General features: G+C 52.5%; 1 protein-coding gene across 12 annotated transcripts in view; it reads right to left on the reverse strand.

Annotated features, from left to right (window-relative positions):
• The window catches only part of CEP68 (centrosomal protein 68), a 37284-nt gene extending 18333 nt beyond the window's left edge, over positions 1 to 18951 (reverse strand). For all 12 annotated transcript variants that reach the window (XR_003004177.1, XR_003004178.1, XR_003004176.1 and 9 more), the window contains exons 1-4: positions 18830 to 18951; positions 6670 to 8211; positions 5089 to 5211; positions 2561 to 2657 (exon numbers count right to left, since the gene is read on the reverse strand). Coding sequence is in view for 5 of the 12 variants with exons in the window: in XM_024752925.1 (XP_024608693.1) it covers positions 2561 to 2657; positions 5089 to 5211; positions 6670 to 8211 (1762 nt within the window). In the remaining 7 variants the exon portion in view is untranslated. The remainder of the gene's footprint in view (positions 1 to 2560; positions 2658 to 5088; positions 5212 to 6669; positions 8212 to 18829) is intronic.
• Positions 18952 to 19362: the final 411 nt, after the last annotated feature.

Genomic DNA, 19362 nt, shown 5'->3' on the forward strand with positions numbered 1-19362 from the left:
GAAAGGCAAATGGGCTGGGTTCTCCCCTCCCACATTCACCAGACCTTTGCCCAGTCCTCCTGTGAGTGGTCAGTGGAATTCAGGGGACCTTTATTTTTTGAACTTTTATTTTACAATGTTAGAACATCTGGTTGGCTCCAAATAAAAGGAAAGCTGGGAACAGTGACGAAATTATCTTTCTCAGTTGAGACTTTGATGTTTTAATTGAATACATGCATACAGGGGCCTGGTTCAGCTTGATGCCAATGGGTTCTAGTTATTTGATCCAGCGTAACGAGAAATTAGGGTGTGAGACAGGACCATCAACTCATGCACCAAAGTAACTGGGTCAAAATGGTGTGAAAACCTGCCAGATAGCCATTGGGGAGGCCTTTGGCTGGAGGCCGAGATGGGCAGGTTTTGAAGGAATTAATTTGACGACCTGTCCCTAAAGTTATACTTGTGGCTGAGGAAGAAAGCAGGCTCTGAAGAAGCCTGAGGGGGGCGGGGGCAGGGGACGGGATAGGAGGTGTCCGTGCTCAGGCTCCACTGTCTCTGACAGCATGCTCTGGGAAGAAGAGTTGTGCATCTAGCTGGAGAGACCCTGTGAATGTCTAGGGAAAGTTGTGATTTTCACAAAACAGCCAAGTTTCTGATTATTCTAAGCAGAGGGTCGGGCAGGGTGTCACTCTGAAACCATAGAATACCCAAAAGCCTCTTTCTTTCTGGCTGCGCTGTGCAGCTTGTGGGATCTTAGTTCCCCAATCAGGGATCAAACCCAGGCCCACAGCAACGAAAGGGCCGAGTCTTAACCACTGGACCACCAGGGAATTCCCTAAAAGCCTCTTACTTGGGCAGTAAAATACCTCTAGACTCCTTTGGAGAGGAGGGCAAAGTGGGTTGTTATTACAGATTAAGCGCTGAGAAGTATTATTGAACCACTTTTTAAATGAAGGTCCAAGAACGTGAAGCTTGTAAGAAGCCCACTGTTACACGTGGCCTCCAGGCAGTGTCCTGGTATTGAGCTCTTCTGTGCGGCTGAGTCTGGAGGTGCAGGAGCCTGAGCCGGAGGGTCAGCACACAGGGGCTGGAGCCAGGCTGCCACTCCTTGTGTGGCCCAAGGCAGATGCACAGCTCTGTGAAATAAGAGTAATAATAGTATCCATCTCACAGGGCTGTGATGGAATGAAAACACTGGTATGTCAACTGCTTCAGCACACAGTATTCAAGAAAATACTGGTGTAATCACAAGGGCAAAGGAGCCTGGCATACTGAACTTCTGCCCCAATAAAAACCAAAAATCCCTAAAAACCCTAGTGCGAGAGAACATCAGAAGAGCCAAGACAAAGGCCTCCCGCAGGCAGGGGATCACCAAGGGCTCAAATAATTCACACTGGATAAACCATGCCCTACTGAAAACCCTTCAGTGGCTGCTCGTCCCATCAAAACCCCTCTGCCCATTCACAGTTTTCAATCTCGGTTTTTTCTTCCCAGGGGACTTTTGGCAATGTCTGGAGACGTTCAGGGTTGTCACAACTGGGGAGGTGCTGCTGGTGTCTAATGGGTAGAGGCCAGGGACGCTGCTGAACACCCTGCAACGACAGGACGGCCCCCTCACAGCAAAGCATCACATGGCCCAGAGCGTCAGCGGTGCTTAGGCTGAGAAACTCCGGTCTCCACCACCTCCCTACCGCCCACCACTTCTGGTCAGGAAAGCGCCACCTCTTCCCATCTCAAGCCAGTGGGTCCTGCCCACTTCTGCTTATGCTGTTTGCTTCCAGCGTAAACCCCATTTCACTCCAAAACTGAGGCAAGACATAGACAGGCTCTTTCAACACTTGGTGGTTCAGTCTTACAGGAAAATAGTGGCTGCTCTTGGCGGGGGCGGGGGGGGGGCGGTGGTCATGTTTTAACCTAGCGTTCTCCTAGCTCATCCTATCATACCTGCCCCCAGCAAGATCAAGGCCAATCGTAAACCCCTGCCCCCTGCACGCTGAGGTGTACTCTCAAAGTCTGTGATTTTCACACCTTTCTAACCTGGGACCCCATCCTGCAAAAGGGGCTCGAGCTTAGTTTGTACACTGCTGTCCACTTGTCCCCTCTCATCAGTTCACTTCTTCCTTCAGTCTCTTCCTGTAGAATAGACTGACTGCTCTCAGATCCTGGAACCAATCCCTCCCCAAACAGATAACCTGAGAGGGGTCCAGCCTGCACTGCGAAAGGATGGGAACCCTAGGGGCTCCCCGCTGTGAGTACCCTAGCCGAAAGCCAAGGACAGGACTAAAGCCAGCATTCCCATCCAGGACACCATCAAGGAAAGATAAAAGCAGAAACTAGAGAGCACGGTTCTTGCAGGTTCAGTGCCTAACTTCTTAGCACCTGCAGGGCTGTGACTGCCTCATCATGTGTTTGCGGGGCCGTGATGATTCGACGGGCTGGCAGATGGCTGTGGGAGTCGAAGGCAACGGGTATGGATGGGAGGGACTCTGGCACTAGGCTCCTTCCCAGTGACAGTGTGGGTCCCGGACTTACACTGAGAGGTATTAAGCCCTGGCTTAATTCAAAACCTCAAGCGTCTCACCTGGGGTGTTATCCAACAGGCACTGAAGTAGGATCTCCCCTTTCTGTAAGACGCTCTCCGTCAGGGACTGGTGTTCATCTATATCTTTCTTAAATTGCTTAAAGCATATCAAAAAAAAAAAATTCATTACTACCATTTCGTAGAAGTTATTAAAAATGATCCCTCGTTCAGTAGCTGGATCCCCCTTTTAACCCACCCAGTCTTCAGCATCCAAGTAAACAATATGATAGTTTAACTTCACCTTCTCTGAGCCCAAGGCAAACACAGAGTCAATCCTTTTTTCTGTTTACAGTTTGACAAAAGCAAAGCTTTCTTTTCCCTGGCAGAGCCTGGCTCACGAACAGCCTGGAGTCAGGGTTTCCTGCTTGTGCCACACCTCACAGGGTTCTCTTTAAACTCACAGGCCTGTGAGAGTCTCAAAACACGGACCTGGTAAGTAAGAGCCACAAGGGCAACGCCTTTCACATGACCACAGGGAGCTGCTGCCTCGCCCCACGTCCTCCCCTCAATGTCCTGCTTTCTGTGGACCTCAGGACATGGGAAGGCGTCAGGGAGGCTGACGGTCTCCCAAGCAGCTGATTTCTTTTCCCCTCGCAGTATCAAGCCTTGTAGCCGTTTCTGGTTTTTCCTTTAGCTGCTAAGATGTAACGTCAAATCCGTGACCACCTTCAGTACAAGGTGCAGAAACTGGCAGTTTAATTTTGAAGTTACAGTTTTACTTTTGGGTTTACTGTACTCCTGTCTTCAGTTTTCCTTTGCCCTATTACCTATACTTTTTATTTTATTCTTTAGCACTCTCTGCAGTTTATATGCTGCCAGGAACCCACCGTGTTATTAAGACAAAGTATATAAGACAGAGTCACGAGTGAAAATACATGAACACAAGCGCGCGTGCCTATATTAGGTCAAGGTAGCTCATACATATGCCTGAGCCAAGCCCCATTCTGTGTAGGGAGGGACTGACAGTGTGGTCCCACTCTGTGACACAGTTGTGTGGATGACACAAGTGGGCTAGGCTTCGCTGACCTGCAGGGGTAACTCCCAGCTCAGATCTCAGCTCTACCCACAGGGCAAGGTAGTTGCTTACGACCACCCTGGAAGTGGAGGTGCAGGAGGACTGAATGCGGGATAAAACGGAGGGCATGGAGCTGTTCTACGTGACACCTGCTCTGACGGGAGCGGGGCTGGGGCACTCCAGAAAGGCCACCCAGGTAGATCCAACTAGGGCAATTTCCAGGCACTGTCCTCTCCTCACAGTGGTGCTGCCCCTGGGCCTCCTGGGGGTGGGCCCTGCCCAGCTCTGCACATACTCTCCGGGGGTCCCACACAGAGGACCCTTGCACTCGGGCCTTCCTCTCCTTCCTCAAGCGTACTCTGGGAAGGGAACTCTGGCAGCCTCTCTCCATACAGCAGGAAACAGCATTCCCACTAGGGTAGGGCAGCTGGCCCACCCAGGCAAGCCCCCTCCCCTAAACCTTAGTAGGCTCCAAGTTGTAAAACAAAGGCCCTCCCTCCTGCCTGGGTGTGGTGCGAGCTCTGAGTGGGGTGGTACGGCCCTGGCTCAGGCACAAGCAAATCACACGCTCTCCTACTTAAAGAACTGTCCCAGAAAACCCTTTCTAGACTAGCACCAGGTTCAGACCACAAATACCACCTCTGCTCCTTCAGAAGAGGTGAGAAAGGCTTGGCCAACCAGACATGCCAGAAGTCAGTGGGTACTTCAGTCACAGTTAATGTTTATACTTAGGGTAACTGATTATCATCCAATTCAGAACACTTTTGAGAATGAAGGGGGACCTACTGATAATTACGCCAGAACAGCACAAACTGTCACCCAAAATACACCTGTTCTAAAGTCAAGTTAACCGGAACCCACAAAGAGATTTTTAAAATAACAAAATCTAAAAAGAGGCAAACTCCACGCCCAAAAAATACCTTGAGAAGCAAACTGGACCCTATTTTTGTTTAAATACCATCAAAACGCCTTGTGTATATTCTGGAGTCAGTACAATTGCAACTCAGATCCTTAAATCCAGTCAGTGTTGGCCAAAAGAGCTTTCTGTGATGCTGGAAAGGCTCTGAATGCTCTGTTCAATCGACATGGGAGCCACCAGACAGATGTGATGACTGAACACTGGGAACGTGGCCAGATAACTGAAAAATCTGATCTTTAATTTTACTTAATTTCAGTAGCCACGTGTGACTCGTGACTTCTGAAGAGTGCAGGTCTCTGCCTATCAATCCCTGAGATATTTGGGAAATCACATCACAAATAACCCTGAAGTATTTTTGATTGAGGATAAATAAAATGCACTTTCTTCAAATTCTATTTGGTCTGGGAAATAACTCATACATGGTAACAGTTTTTCAGCTCTAAGAATTCAAAAAGAACCTCTGATTAGATTTCAGGTAAAAGTCAATGGACCACAACACACACAGTGTCAGTTATTTGAACTTCTACTTTCTAATCAAGTAATTTAGCCACCACTCTCGTGAGTGAACAGTCAGATGCCAGGACCACACATTACCCGGTAAAGCTGCAGAGAAGACTTGAGGCCTGTAAGGCTGGACCGGGACGCAGTCAGGTGGTCAGCAGCGTCTGCTACATTATACAGCCAGCGGATCAGCTCTTCCAGCTGACAGCAAAATGTCTGTGTAGACAAATTAACACGTGGTGTTACCCATGGAACCGCTGTTTACATTTTCAAAGGCTAAAGATACCTGGGGGAATCCCAGGATACAGACCGTGCACCTTTCGAGAGCATTCCCCACTGAGGCGCTGTCTCCTCTCTCCTCCATGCCTGTCCCCACCCCGTGACTCCAGACCTCCGCCAGGGCAGTAAGAAGAGCGCACCTGGTTCTGTTGCCCCCTCAGTCTGAGAAAATCCAGCCCCGCAGGTAGGGACAGAGGAGCTCAGGTGAGGGCAGGGACGGGGACAGCCCAGAAGGGGCCTGCCTGGCACAGAGACCAGTTCCTGGGTCAGCACTACCGCCAACTCTAGAACTGCTCCTGGGGAAGACGTGGATGTAAAATACGTGACCATGATTGTGACTGACCGGATCCTATGCCTGAAAACGACTGAATTAAAACTGCTTGTCCCTGTTCTGCTCCCACCCGCCCAGGGAGCTGGGGACCTAGACTCCTGCCACTCACTCATCCGGGGGGCCGTGACCCAAGCATTTCACCCCACGGTCTCTCTCAGTCTTTCATCACAAAGGAGGGCACACGCTAACACCTGTCCTACCTGCTCCACCGTACAAATGAAGTCATCCACGGGACATCAGGGGGCAGGTTAAAGCCCTCCTTGAGAGCTAGAAAATTTCTGTGATGTCGCTCCTGGGGACACAGCCCTCGGGCTGGCTGCCCTGCTGCCGTGTGGACACAGCACCTGGGCGCTCAGCCGGAAGGCAGGCCGTGAGCTCTCCAAGTGTGTGTACAGCCACACTCCAAACATCCTTGTGTCAGGGACTACGCAAAGCCCTCGGCATGAATTACTTAATTTAATCCACACGACAGTCCCACAGAGGCAAAGCTCCCCATTCTACAAACGAGCAAAACTAAAGAGACTGAGCCAAAGTTCACATCTGCCTGACGGTGACAACCCGATTCCTCGGAGTATTAGCTCCATCTCCTGGTGGTCTTAGGTGGTCCACAAGAGAAGGTTCAGTGACCGAGAAGCCCAGGAAACGGCACATCTGATACCTCCAACCCTGCAGTTACACCGCTTTATCAAACTGAAGCTCTGAGCAGTCCTTTGGCCAAGAAGCACTTTCACTGAGCCCATATTTCCTGAAGGCATCTGAGCACCGGTCCTTCCTGTGCAGAGTACCTGTTAATCCTCAAGGTCAAGTGCCTCGCGGAACAGCCTGGGTAGTGGTTAGCAGCTCAGGCTCCAGCCCTTGCTAACTGTGAACGGGTAGGTTACCTCATCTCTGACTGCCTTTTTCTCCAACTGTGACATGAGTACGCCAGTAGAAAAGTCATGGGGGTTAGACAGGAGAAGGTGCAATACCGTGCCTGGTGCGTAAGTACTCAGTGTCACTAGGTTTTATTATGAGGCTAGTGGACTGGGGGAAGAAGACAGACTCCTCTGAAATGCTGAGTTTACCTTCACACACTGCACGAGTGACTCTTTTCCCTGCTGTCCTCCTTTCCTGGGAGGCTGCCCTTCGGCATCTGGATCCGAGGATGCCCGCTGGTCCAACATCGCCGGCAAGGAGGCGCGTGTTCTCAGTGGTCCAGAGGAGGCCCCCAGGGCCTGGCTGCTCAGCAGACTGCCCTCTCCCGCTGAGCCCCTTGCGCGGACGAAGGAGCATAGCAAGCGGTGGTTGTGGTCCTCAGGGCTTCGGGACCCTCTGAGGGCAGCTCCAGAGGGAAGCTGGCTTTGGCTGGAGTCTGACGGGAGGGAAGCTGGCCCATCACTGTCTGACACATCCAGCGATCTCTGCCCTTCGGCAGCATCAGTGGGCAGGGGCACCAAGGTGGGAATGCAACCCAGATACGAAACCAAGCTAGAAACCTGCGTCAGCCGAGAGGGCAGGGCCAGATACTCGTCATCACTTTCTGCCTCCTCTTGTGGTTTCCATCCAGACTCCGTGCAGGCGAAGCGCTCGACACCCTGGCTGGCCCCCTTCTCCCTTTCCAGCCTGGGTGAGGGCCACCCTCTGTCCCGTGCTCTCAGGTGGAGAGAGCCCAGCTCAAGGTGCTTGCCCACAGGTGGCCAGTGCTTCATGCCCCTCAGGGCTGGCTCTCTGCTCTCCCAAGGAGTGTCCCTACTGCCTGGGACTCTGGGGGTAGAGGCAATGGGGCTACAAGATGCCAACCCCACACTGCCCTGCTTCTGGGGTACTCCAGAGGGCCACCGCTTAAGGATCGGCGGCTCTCTGGGCCCTGAGAACGGCAGGGCAGCGGCCTCTGCTGGTGGGCAACTGTGCGAGACATTAGTGGGTGACTTCAGGGTGCTTGCTGGGGAGACGGAGAAGCTATCCAGGTCTATGCCTGAGTCCTGCAGGGCAGGCTCAGCCAGCACGTGGCTGTCAAGGTGTTTTGGGAGCTGAGGCCCGGGCCTGAGGGGGTAAGTATAGTCCAGCAGGTCTTCATACTCTTTATTCGGGCTCCAGAGTGGGGAGTGGCGGTCAGGGGAGGGAGGCAGGGAATCCGGCAGCACGCAGGCCCAGTACTCGGCCTGGAAGGAGAGGCGCCTCCCGCCCAGCCCGGGAGTATCGCCCCCTGAGGACACTGGCTGGGGCGACCACTGGAGCCGAGGCCCCAGCCCCACCACCGAGGGGGCCGACGGCGGGACAGCCAGCTCCAGGGAGGAGGAGACCTTGGCAAGGGAGCAACTCTGAGGCTCCACCTTTTCCTGGTGACCCTGGTGACCCTGGAGGCTGCTGCCCGGGGATGAGGCACAGACGCTGCAGCTGCAAGACTGAGGTGCAGTGGCACCTGGGCTCACCGCGGACCTCCACCTTGACGGGAACGGGAACCCTGAGACGTGAGACTGTGGGCTGTGGTCTAGCGCCTGCGGCGACTCCACTGGGGACGGGTCATCTTCAGTGTCAGCATCACGTCCTGAGCAAAGGGCGGCGGTTCGGGGAACGGTGTGAGTCTGAGGTAGCTCCTCCGAGGCAGAAAGCCTAGTCTCCTCCATCTGCAGTGACAGGAGGGAAGGAAAAGGTGAAAATAAGCACACCAAATTTCTTTCCTCAATGACAAGTTGGCACTTTTCTCTGGGGACCCAGATGATACTGAGGAAAGGTCTTGAAAGGAAGAGCCTGCTACCTGGTGCGAGAATCAGACAGAGCGTGCCGCTGGTGACTGGAGACGCAGCCTGTTCCGGGGAGCAGACTGCCTGCCCCGAACTGATCCCACCCCCCGTCCTTTCCAAAGTTCTTCCTCCGCAGATGCCTAGTTCGTGAGTGAGCAGAACTCAAATAGCTCTGCCGTGCTGAAGCTGGAACACACTGCCTAACCTTTGAGAAGCGTGTCCTGGGCAGGCAGAACCTCAACCATTCTGTCGCTGACTCACATCCAAACCTGGCAGTCAGGCAGCCCACCTGGCTCAGCTCACACCCAGCGGTGACGCGTGGCAAAATGAGTCATTCACCTCAGCCTCAAGTTTTTAACATGCTCGATGAAGAGGCTGCCCCCAAGGCGGGCAGGACGGCACAGAGGTTAAGGGCATGGGCTTTGGAACCAGACAGACCTGAGGCCAGCCCCTAGCTGCCAGCTTCCAGATGTACGACTTTGAGCCTCACTTCTCTCACCTGTAAAATGGGGGTAGTGACAGGACCGCTTCCTCAGGACATGTGGATTAAATGAGCTCAAGGGTGAAAAGCACAGGGTGAGAGTTCAACAAACAGCAGAGTTATAACAGCACCAGACTCGCACTCAGGAAACAGCCCATTTCTGTGTTGGCTCACGTGCTGCCAGCCTCACTGAATCTGACTCAGGTACCCGAGCCTGGCACCGTCCCTAGCCCCCAGGCAGGTGGGCCTAGCCTGTTTTCTCCCAGTCAGCTCAGCACCTCCTCACAAGACGGGGCTCTGGGGGCATCATGTAGCACTCGATGCCACAGTGCGGTGGAAGAGATCAAAGCCGTTCCCATGAAAGGCCTTGGCAAGCAGAACGCAACAGGACGCAGAGATGGGAGGGGCAGGTCCATCAGATAATCTTCCCAACTATACTGAGGGCCTGAAAGATCCGGTGACTTGCCTGAGGTCACAGACACCGGCAGGACTCCCTGCTCCACGTGACTCCCATTAGGCGAGGCTGCCCTGTAATCAGGGAGGCCCCCAAAATTCTCCTTGCCCAGAGATGGTGCTGCCCACCACAGGGGCTCTAAGGCACCGCCAGGTTCCCTGGGTCCCAAGGAGATACAGTCTCAGAGTCCTCAGGAGCCCACAGCCCCGGACCCTCCTTTCGCACGTCTCCTCAGGGGCCCCGTAAAGCCTACACATCACCGAGTCAAAAACAGAACATGGCTCCCCCTGTCAGGGCTCCCCTGGTCTAGCCCTCTGGACAGCAGGTCTTGGCCATAGCTTCCCTGATCCTCAAAAGGTCACCAGTCACACTCCTGAGGAACAGGAGATGCTGTGGACAGAGCCCCCTGCTGGCCCCAAGGCCCAACTCTCCATGTGACCCTGTAAAACAGAAATCATCACACCCAAGCTCCCCGACTTCCCCACCTCGTACGGGGGCTGGGAAAGCGTGTCAGATGCTGAGGCAGTGCTAGAAGGTACTCTCACAGGACACCTTTAGGTGACGCTACAGCCCCACTTGCCTCAGCCCCTACCGGGCTTCTCACGGAGTGCCAATCTCCAGTCCCCAGGCTGGCAGGGGGAAGCAGGGAACTGAGAGCCGGCTTAGACCCACCCGCTGCCGGCTCCCTGCTGGCCCCGCTGGCCTGCAGCTGGCAGGCTCCCGAGGGGCCAGGGCCAGTCCCACCGTGGCAGGCAGGGTCAGGAAGCCCCTGGGCACCCCTGACAGGGGAGGGAGGCCCCCCTCGGCTTGCAAGTGGGGCGGCTGCTCCCCACGCGCAGGCCTTGCGGGGTCCAGCTCCTGATCCGGGCAGCTCCACCCCCCAGGGCACGGGGCCTTCGCGGCCACGGCTGCCTCTGCCTTTTCTTCTCCCAGGGCCATCGAGATGTTCCTAGATCAGGGCTCTACTGAAGCTTCAGCTCCCTACAAAATGGAAAGGGGAGAGAAGAAGAGAAGCTTTCTGTATCTACGGCTAAGAAACCTTGTTTTTTTACCTTTTAATGATTAAGACAAACACTTTTTTGGCCAAAAGAGCAAATGATGGCTCCCTCCTCGAAGGAAAACAGAGAGGTCTGGCTTTTCCTCAGCTCCAGACCCTTCCACAGGGGACATGGGAGCACGTCACTGTGTCCTCTGCTGTTGTGTGGCTGGCAGCAGTCCCAGCAGCAGGTGCCAGGAGGCTCAATGCAGGCCCCAATTAGAGTCAAGGTCTGTCCTGCCTCAAGTCGCCTTTCCGCCCCTGTCGCTTTGCCCTAGCCCTGCTGGGTAAGGGGCCCGGCTTGGGCCCTCCCTGTGCCAGCCTGCAGCAGTTGTCGTCGCAACACACCCGGCGGCCGAGAGGCAGCCTCGCACCCACACACGGCCTGGGGGGCTCCAAGATGGCCCGTGACCGGAGGGAGAGGCAGCTCTCCTCCTGCTGACTGGGTTACAGGTAACCGGCGACTAAGGGAACCGTGGAAATCCGGCTGGTAACAACAGCAATGGTCACGCCGTGTGCATGCACGTGACAGTGAGAGAGAAGCACACCGGGCAGGCGGGGGGCAGGTGGGGCAGGAGACCAGGGTGAGCACTCGGGGCAAGAGAAGGAACAATCTGGGAGCTGGATCTGAAAACAGAACCGTTCCAACAGGAGCTTCAGGGACCACAGAGGGAGACCCACCCCCCCCCGCCGGCCTGAGTGTGCAGGCAGGGGCTCTACCAGGAGCCCTGGCTGGATGGGGTGGGACAAAAAGCGGGCAGGAAGAGAACTCCAGGAGGATCTGGACACGGAGGCGAGGGAAGCACAAGCACCCAGGATTTGGGCGGCCGCCTGGAATGCACTGGGTCAACCTCAAAGCTAAAACCTGGCCAGAAACAGCCCCATTCCTCAGAGACGAGAAGGCGGGTGACGGCAAGAGGAGGCGCTGGTGGCAGCAGGGAAGCCTGAGAGGGCGGAGGGCTGGGGCTGCGAGCTCATCCTGCTGGGCCCGCACACTGGGAACCACCACTGGTGCGGACTGTGTGCCCGGAAAACAAGAGCGTCCTGCCCCGCCTGCCTGGCGAGGCTCCAGACAATCAGAGGCGAGCCTAGAGCACAACACACGTCACACGGACTCTCATCGCCTTCTCACCGCCAGCAGCACGTGCGCAGGGACTAATCAGAAGAATGACAGTCTTGAACCGGTCACACGTGGTTCAAATATAAAATACACAAGATACACATTTTAGGAATGTCCCCATTCCTAAAACGAGCCAGGGCACGCGGGGCGTGACGACAGTGCCTGTGCGCAGTGCATGCTGAGTGTCAGCTAGTGTTTTGGGGGGGAGGGGCGGAATCAGTGCAGAAAGTCACCTTGCAAGGAACGAAGGAGTCCAACAGGGGAAGAAAAAGCAGGTTATTTTTTCATATAAATCAAGCAAAATGCTTACCACTACATACTCCCACAAAAGCAGGTAAATATGCTAATTAAAGCCATGTGTGTTTCTCACCTCTTGATTGTATATACAGACAAACACAAAAATCTATTTCATCCTTCCCCCTCTTTTTACATGAAAGTAGCAAACTACAGGACACACTGTTCAGAACCTTGCTTTTCTTTCTTTTTTTTAAATGAAATATCTTGGAGATCCTTCCTTAGCAATAAACAGACAGCGCTCTCTCTTTTTTAACCACTGCCCAGCACCGTACTCCACTGTAAGGATGCACGCCAGCGTATTCCACTGGTCCCCTACTGGTGGATATTTACGTTAGATCCAACCTTTTGCTACTACAAACAACGCTGTGATCAACGACCACATACACACACCACTGCTCGTGTGCTAGCACACCCACAGCGCCAACAGTCAGAAGGAGAAGTGCTGAGGCGAAGGGGACCCGCATGTGTACTTCTGGCATACGTTCTACCTCTACCAGGTAGCATCAATTTATACTCCCACCAGTGGCCTGAGAGAGTGCCAGTTTCCCGCACAAGGCAGGTCCTCCTATCCTCATTTCACAGAGGGGAAAACCTCTCAGAGAGAGTCAAATCCAGGCCTGTGTGACCCCACAACCCAACCTCTTTATGAACTGGGGAACAAGTTACAAAACAGACAAACAAAAAAAAAAAAAAAAAAAAAAAAACAAAACAAAACAGACAGACACACAAAGTAGAAGAGGGGAGAGACTGGTACAGGAACAAAGAGATGAGTGACCAAGTCCTGCTGAGAACGATTTTCATGGAGCCACATCCTCACCTAGTGGCTATTTAAGGAACTGCACATGAAGACGATTCAGGCAAACTGTGTTTTCACAATTATAGGAATAAGCTGAGCCCACAAGCTGGAAATATTAGGGTGACGGCTGAACCTAGCCTGCAGCCTCCAATTTCTACTTCTTGCTCCACCTCTAGAAATTCTCTCAATGGCCAGAGTTGGGCCATGATGGGTGGCTAATACCCCTTTTACTCTCCTAGTCCCCTCCCCCTCCACTAAAGCATGTGGTCATAAGACAGGACTGGAATAAGATGATGCTGGGGCAAAAGAGGGGTGCAAACAAATGATCTCTGTCTTTGTTTTAATGATGTATTTTTGATTTGTCTTGTCTGGATCTCGTTATTCAAAAAAGAAGGTATCCATTCATTCTGGGGGTGAGTGGTGAGCTAGAATTATAAACTATGCAGGAGATATACCTCTAGATAACTTTCAGGTATACATACAAACTTGAACTAGGTTAACAGTGTCGCCAGAGGCCCTTCAGCAACCAGCAAAGAAGGTCTGAAATTCAGTGATTTTCATGGAAATGGTACTTCTGAAGAGACAGATTATAGGTGGTTATTTTCTCAGTCCGGATACGCAGTCCCTTCATAATCTTACTTATTAATCTGCCTAACAAATCATGCTGTATTTTCCCTGCGCCACAGGGTTTTATGTGAGAACTAAGACAGATTCATGTGAAAGAAAAAAAGCCCATGAGTGTCCATTCCAAATTCTATGTAAAGTACCACAGAATACAAAGAAAAGAGAAATCAACTCAGAGTGAGATAATCAGGAAAACTTCTTGAAGTAATGACTGCTGAATACATCAATCATGTCGAAGAAAACATCAGCGTAGCAAATGTATAAGCTTTGGATTTCTAGGGCTCAACTCTGTCTACATCCGTCAGGTGGGCATCTGTAATACTGCATGAAAGTCCAGTCCTCATTTCCATAGATTCTAGATTTTACCCATCATCATTCCTTCTAACCCTCTGAGGGTGAGGATGGAGATGGGGATTCTGCTTGAACCCTTCCAGTGAGACAGCTTACTGCTTTCCTAAACACCCAATGGACTGCTCAGATGAAAACAACTTGCTATGCTGTCAGCAGCTTCAAACAACCTACTACTCTACGTGGGTCCTCCCTGCTCTCTGATCACACAGTTTACAGTGTTTCTGGAGGCTAGCAGCTTCTTGGTGGGCAGAGGCCTCAGTCAGCCTCCTTCCTAACCGGGAAGCAACAGGAGATTGGACAGAGTGACTGGAGAGCTCTGAGCATAGACGATGAACAATGAATTCAAGCCTCCCATCTGAAAAAGGTCTGCACACACCAGTTCACCCCTGTGCTTGGCCAGACCAAGCGACAAGACACATAAGCTTCAGGATGTTCTAGGGACCACCTGGAGTTTGGTATTAAAATTCTCCATTAGTTTCTACGACCTGCAGAGACCGTATGACCTACCAGATACAATGAGGAGTTATGCAGGCTTGGCTTACTCTTGCCCTACAGAAGTATGGGGTCACACTAACTGGGTAAGCCTGGACTCCTGACGCTTCCTGCTATCTGCTACACCACCCTCGTGCAGGCCTGTCACAGCTACCAGGACTTCCTCCCACTTGCTCCTGTCCAGGATGGAGAACAGAGGACAGGGAGGTGTGCGTGTGGAAGGGGGGGGGGGGGTGATGCCCCTCCCTTAACTAAACCAGTCAAACGTACAAATGATCGACTTAGGGAGCCATCCTCCTCTGATCAGAAAGACTTTCCCCACGATTCTATAAATCACAAGCTCCCCTTCCAAACAATCTGATTACTACCAACTCTGCCCAGGAAGCTGGGTTCTGATCAGGGCCTGTCTCTGTAGCCAAGTGCACAGACGGCACCTGTACAGGCCACGAAGGCCAGGTGCTGCCTGACAGAGCCAGCCCTACCTGTTCAGGGTCCAAAGTCTTGAAGCTCCGTGCTGTTTTTGCAGGAGGCCACAGGTGTAAGTGGTCACGGCGTGCACACACAGTGGCAGAATCTGGCCAGAGAAGCAGGCAAAGAGGCTCTCAATGCCACTCTTTCTCTAGGAACATAAAGCTACCCACAAGGAAAGGGGGCCAGTGGGGAGGACCCAGCACTGTCAGGTTGCTGGAAGGCTTCTGGGGGAACTAGATGGACAGCAGAAAGGAGCTCAAAGGCAGAAGCCAGTCCAGGCATGGGAGGCAGCATGAAAGCAGGTAAAGACTTACGCGGAGGAGGCCAACAAAAGGGGCAGTCACAAGAGGGCCAGGCCCGCCTCAAAGGGGGGTGGTGCCGGGAACGCTGTGGCGGGAGGTTTGAGACTGGGAGGCCAACGGCGGAGAGCAACCGCCGTTCCACCTGCTCCTTCCTTGGATGTACAAGCCCTGCAGCCCCTCAGTCCTCCACACTGGCCCTGTCTTTCCCTGTGGGGCAGGTCACCCCAAGTGTTCTGTCCCCCTCCTTTGCAGGTGAAAGCAAGCAAAATGAAAAGGGAGAACAGGCTCAAAGCTATGAAGGGGTAGACGTGTCTCCCACAGCTTGGCAATAGGTCGACGCCGTCTTCAGGATCCTTGGCCCCAGCAGCCCTTTTCCTCCCCCGCAACTGGGGCAGCTTCCTTACCTTTTGCTTGGAGACAGAGAGTCCTCCAGGGCCCTAGGAGGCACACTGGGTCCCTCTAATAAAGTGGTGGGAAGGCTTCCACCAGGCTGCTCTCCCCTACTTTCACACTCTCACTCAATAGCTGGCTGACTGACTGGGGCCGCAGAGAACCTCACAGAAAGGCCAGTCTTCTAACTTGTCATGAGAGGTCTTTAGATGACCTATAAAGAGGTGCAACTGTCACATCTACGAGGATCTTAACTGAGCTTCCAGCCACCCCTCCCCTCAACCCCAAGCTCTCTGGCCTCCTCAGCAGTCACTAGATCGTTGCCATCCAACAAAGCTCGAAGTATGAGGATGACGGGGACTGAACGTGTCAGTCAACTGGACACTCTATTCCCACCAAAGAGCAAGACCGAAAAACAGCTGCCCTGTAACAAAAATCATTCCTACTGTCTGAAGAAGCTGGCCCTGGACCACATGGCTGCAGTTCCACAGGCCACTGGTTTTACTGTACTGGCAGTTTTCTGTGAGTCTGTTGGGCTACATCGTATGAAGATTGATAAGAATCTTACTGATTTTCTGGAGATACTATTCAGAACACTTCTCTTTGGAGAAGAATTCTCAGGTCTCAGTAATAGAAACAGCTGTTTCACTGAGTAGCCAGTTTGTTTTTACTTTATATAGGTACTGGCAAAACTGGTTCCAAAAAATATTCTCCTCTTTGCTCTTGCTGCTTGGAAGCTCAGAACCAAATCAGTAGTCCCACCCAAGTAAAATGTATAGCACAGAGAGGAACTCACCTTTTGTACTTATCTTTGACTTCTCTTAATTTTCTTTTACCCTATCTGCCTCAATCACTTTTTATTAAAAATCTTGTTACACTGAAACTATTTTGGAAAGATTCCTCAAATCATTTTTGGAACAAAATAGAGGAACTGTTGTTAAAAACAGAAGGAAAAAAAAAAAAACAACTCCTAAATCCAAGACTTCATCTCAATACCAGAAGGAAACAAAGCCTGTTTACCAGTACATCTAAAAAGCAAATGTAGATACTTATGTTAGTACCTTTCTAGTCAAAGTCCATGGAAAAGCAGCATATGCAGCACCTCAGAGCCTGTTGGGAATGCAGATTCTCAGGCACTACCCCAGAGCTTTGGGATCAGAATCTGCATTTTAGCAAGCTCTCGAGGTGGTTGGTAAGCACAGTAATGTTTCAGGACCACCAGGTTAGTCGGCCTGTTTCAGCGCCCTGAACCATTCATCAAGCGCCTACTTACGCAAGGCACACAAAAGAAGGAAATTTATGGTCCTTGTCCTCAAGGTCTTTCCAACAGGACACTAGAAAAAGCTCACACCTTGTGGCAGGTTTTTAATGGTTAATTATAGAATGTCACAACTGGAAGGGCATCTTCAGAAAGAACAGTATTCCCTAGAAAGGATTCAAGATTCATGTGACTACACTAAAAGCAGAATCAGAGACCAGAATTCTCGAGACAGTTATAAGTGAGAAGAGGTACGGTCTCTGTTTTGGGGACTCCAAATAATTTCAGAGAAACTGACATGCCAAGGGGACCTACAGCTGGAAGGAAATGGACAACTTAGCCTGTTTCCTGTGACCAGAAAGTGGTACAGGAAAACCTGGAAGTGAGGCAACATCCTCCTAGGGGATGTATATGCCACCTCAAGGTCTGGCAAATAGATTCAGAGCTACCAGAAGACTTCTTCCACTTTTCACAATTTTTGTGAACAACTTTAGAGACAGGAGACAGTTTTTAAGAGAGAACAGATTTAAGTTAAAAGGAGAGAAGCCACTTCAAGTCCGCCTCCAACTGAACCAACATTTTTGTCAGCCATATCAGCCCCCATCTCCTCTGCTTTCACATGACCATTCTGAGTAACAGACCACATGAAGAGTGCATCAAATACTACTGTACTACTTGGCCAAACTGTTATTCGGCACTCCATCAATCTCCATTGGGTAGAGGTACTCCAAAGGCATAAACAAGTAATCTTCCATGGAATACTTTTACAGTGGGGGGAAAAGTCTGGAATGGCTTAAGGGATTTTTTAAAATCAAGGAACAGATAAGGACCAAAAGGAGACAGAACCTGAAGGGTCAAATACTATACAGATACTGAGCACTAGTGAATCTGTTCAAGTACGTTTATTTTTATCCTAACAACTGCTAACAGCTACTGAACATTTTCTTTGTGCCAGGAACTATGCTAAGCACTTTATGTCAATGTTTTACTTAAACCTCAGAAATAATGGAGTAGGACCTATTGTCACTCCCACTTTATAGAGACTGAGGCATACGGAAGTTAAATAACTTGTCCAGGGTTAGGAACATGGCGGAGCTAAAGTCTGATTTGACTTCAGAGCCAGAGCTCAACTGTCTCCCTCGCCTGTAAGAATAATCGGGCCGAGTTAAAGGAATTAAAGTTTTTATTTCGTCAGCTTTTGGTTACACTGCTGATTTTTTGTTTTCTTTTGGCTTCCTTCAATCACTGAGTGCCTTCTATGCTCCAAGCACTATGCTACGGGCTGGGGAAACCACAATACAGTGTGATGTATAAAATCAGAGGCTATGGAAGGCGGCTGTGCAAAGGAGGGAGCGATAATTAGTTGTGGGGTAGGGCAAAAGCTTTCCAGAAGACATAAAACCTGAATTATTTGCTCTTTTCTGTACCGGGTGGCCCAGAACTGATCGACCCAGGTAGTGGAGGGAACAAGGATGAGAAGGGGTGACCTCTACCTCTTTTAACCAAGCCCTGTATCGTTGACTCCTTGACCCAACACATTTTGTCATGCATTTTAACAACACCCTTTACACCCTAGGTCCAGGAACGTAAGGGTATTTATGAATGCCATCTATCTTTGTGCCTGCCTTCCCCCACCCACTCCAATGAATTCCCAGTGATGTCCAAATTTGCTCTGGCACTAGCAGGTTTCCGCTCATTTTTATTACAAACAATACACCGAACCCAACCTAATAATTATAAAAGGCCTTGAAACAGGTTTTGGACTTGTGCCCCTGGGCTGAGAACCGTTCTAGCGATGACAGTTGGAAAGGGTGGCCCCTCCAGGCAAAAAAAGTGAGACAAATTGCTTTTTCCCCTCGGCAGCGGGTTTGCTGCATTCAAGGTGACCAGAAGGCATCGTTCGTCTCCATCTTAACAGTGGTAATGATCCTGAGCGGGTGAGAGAGGGTCTCTGCGGTAGACCAGGTACGGGAGCAGCGCGGGCCCCTAACTCCCGGGGACCCTGGGCCCGGCGAGCGCGCAGTGTAAACAAGATACGCCCAGGGCGAGGCCGCGAGGGAAAGTGAGTCCCCAGCAGCCGAGGCAGCCCCGCGGCGCAGCTGCTTCGACCGGAGGATGCGCGGACACGCGCGCTCCCGTGGCCCGGCCTCGCGGCGCTCAGGCTCCTCCAACGCCGGCCTCCCACCTCCGCGCCTAGACTCCCGGCCGCTAACCTCACCCGCCGTTTCGCCTGCAAAATGGAGTCTCAGGCACGAGGCGCCCCCGCCTCCGCGAAGTCTCTGCGCCCTTCCAGGCGGGGGACGCGAGGCCCAGAGGCCAGCCCGGCCCGCCTCCGCAGACCCTGAGAACGCAGGGCAGTAGGGGCCGGGCCAAAGCCCCCTGCGCCGCGGACCCCCAAACCCCGCTCCCGTACGCCGACAGCTACATACCGCGCCTCAAACCCTTCGAACTCCCGGACCGGGCCGGGGGCGAAAGCAGCCGCACGCAGCGGCCCCGAAACGGGATTCCCAGGTGGACACCGCCGCCCTCCCGCCGGAGTCCTGAACGCCTGGGGCGGGACCGAGTGATGACCACGCCCTTTGGGCCCGCCCTGCCTCCGCGCGGAGGGCGCCTTTGGAGCCGCGCGACCAATCCCAGCCGTCAGTCCGGAGGATCGACCAATGTACGACCCACTCCTGCAAGAAGAGCCCACCCCTGGCACCGTCTTGGCCTATGGGAGGTCTGACTTTATTCTATCTGCAGGCCTCCCTCGCCTTCCGCGCTCGCCGCTCGCTTTGCGTGTTTGGAGCCAATGGGGTCGCAAGGGGGCGCGTAGTCCCGAGCAGCGAGGAGGGGAGGGTGACTTGGGGCGCTCTCCTTGCGAGCAGGCCGCAGCCGGAGGCATGCGTTCGTTGATTCATTTTGCGCAGAGCGCCGGGCAGTGTTCCTGGAGCGACGCTGCCAGGGAGGCGGATCCACAGTC

Source organism: Neophocaena asiaeorientalis, unplaced genomic scaffold (genome assembly GCF_003031525.2).
Source record: "Neophocaena asiaeorientalis asiaeorientalis breed wild unplaced genomic scaffold, Neophocaena_asiaeorientalis_V1.1 scaffold100, whole genome shotgun sequence".
In the NCBI taxonomy this organism is placed as follows: Eukaryota; Metazoa; Chordata; class Mammalia; order Artiodactyla; family Phocoenidae; genus Neophocaena; species Neophocaena asiaeorientalis.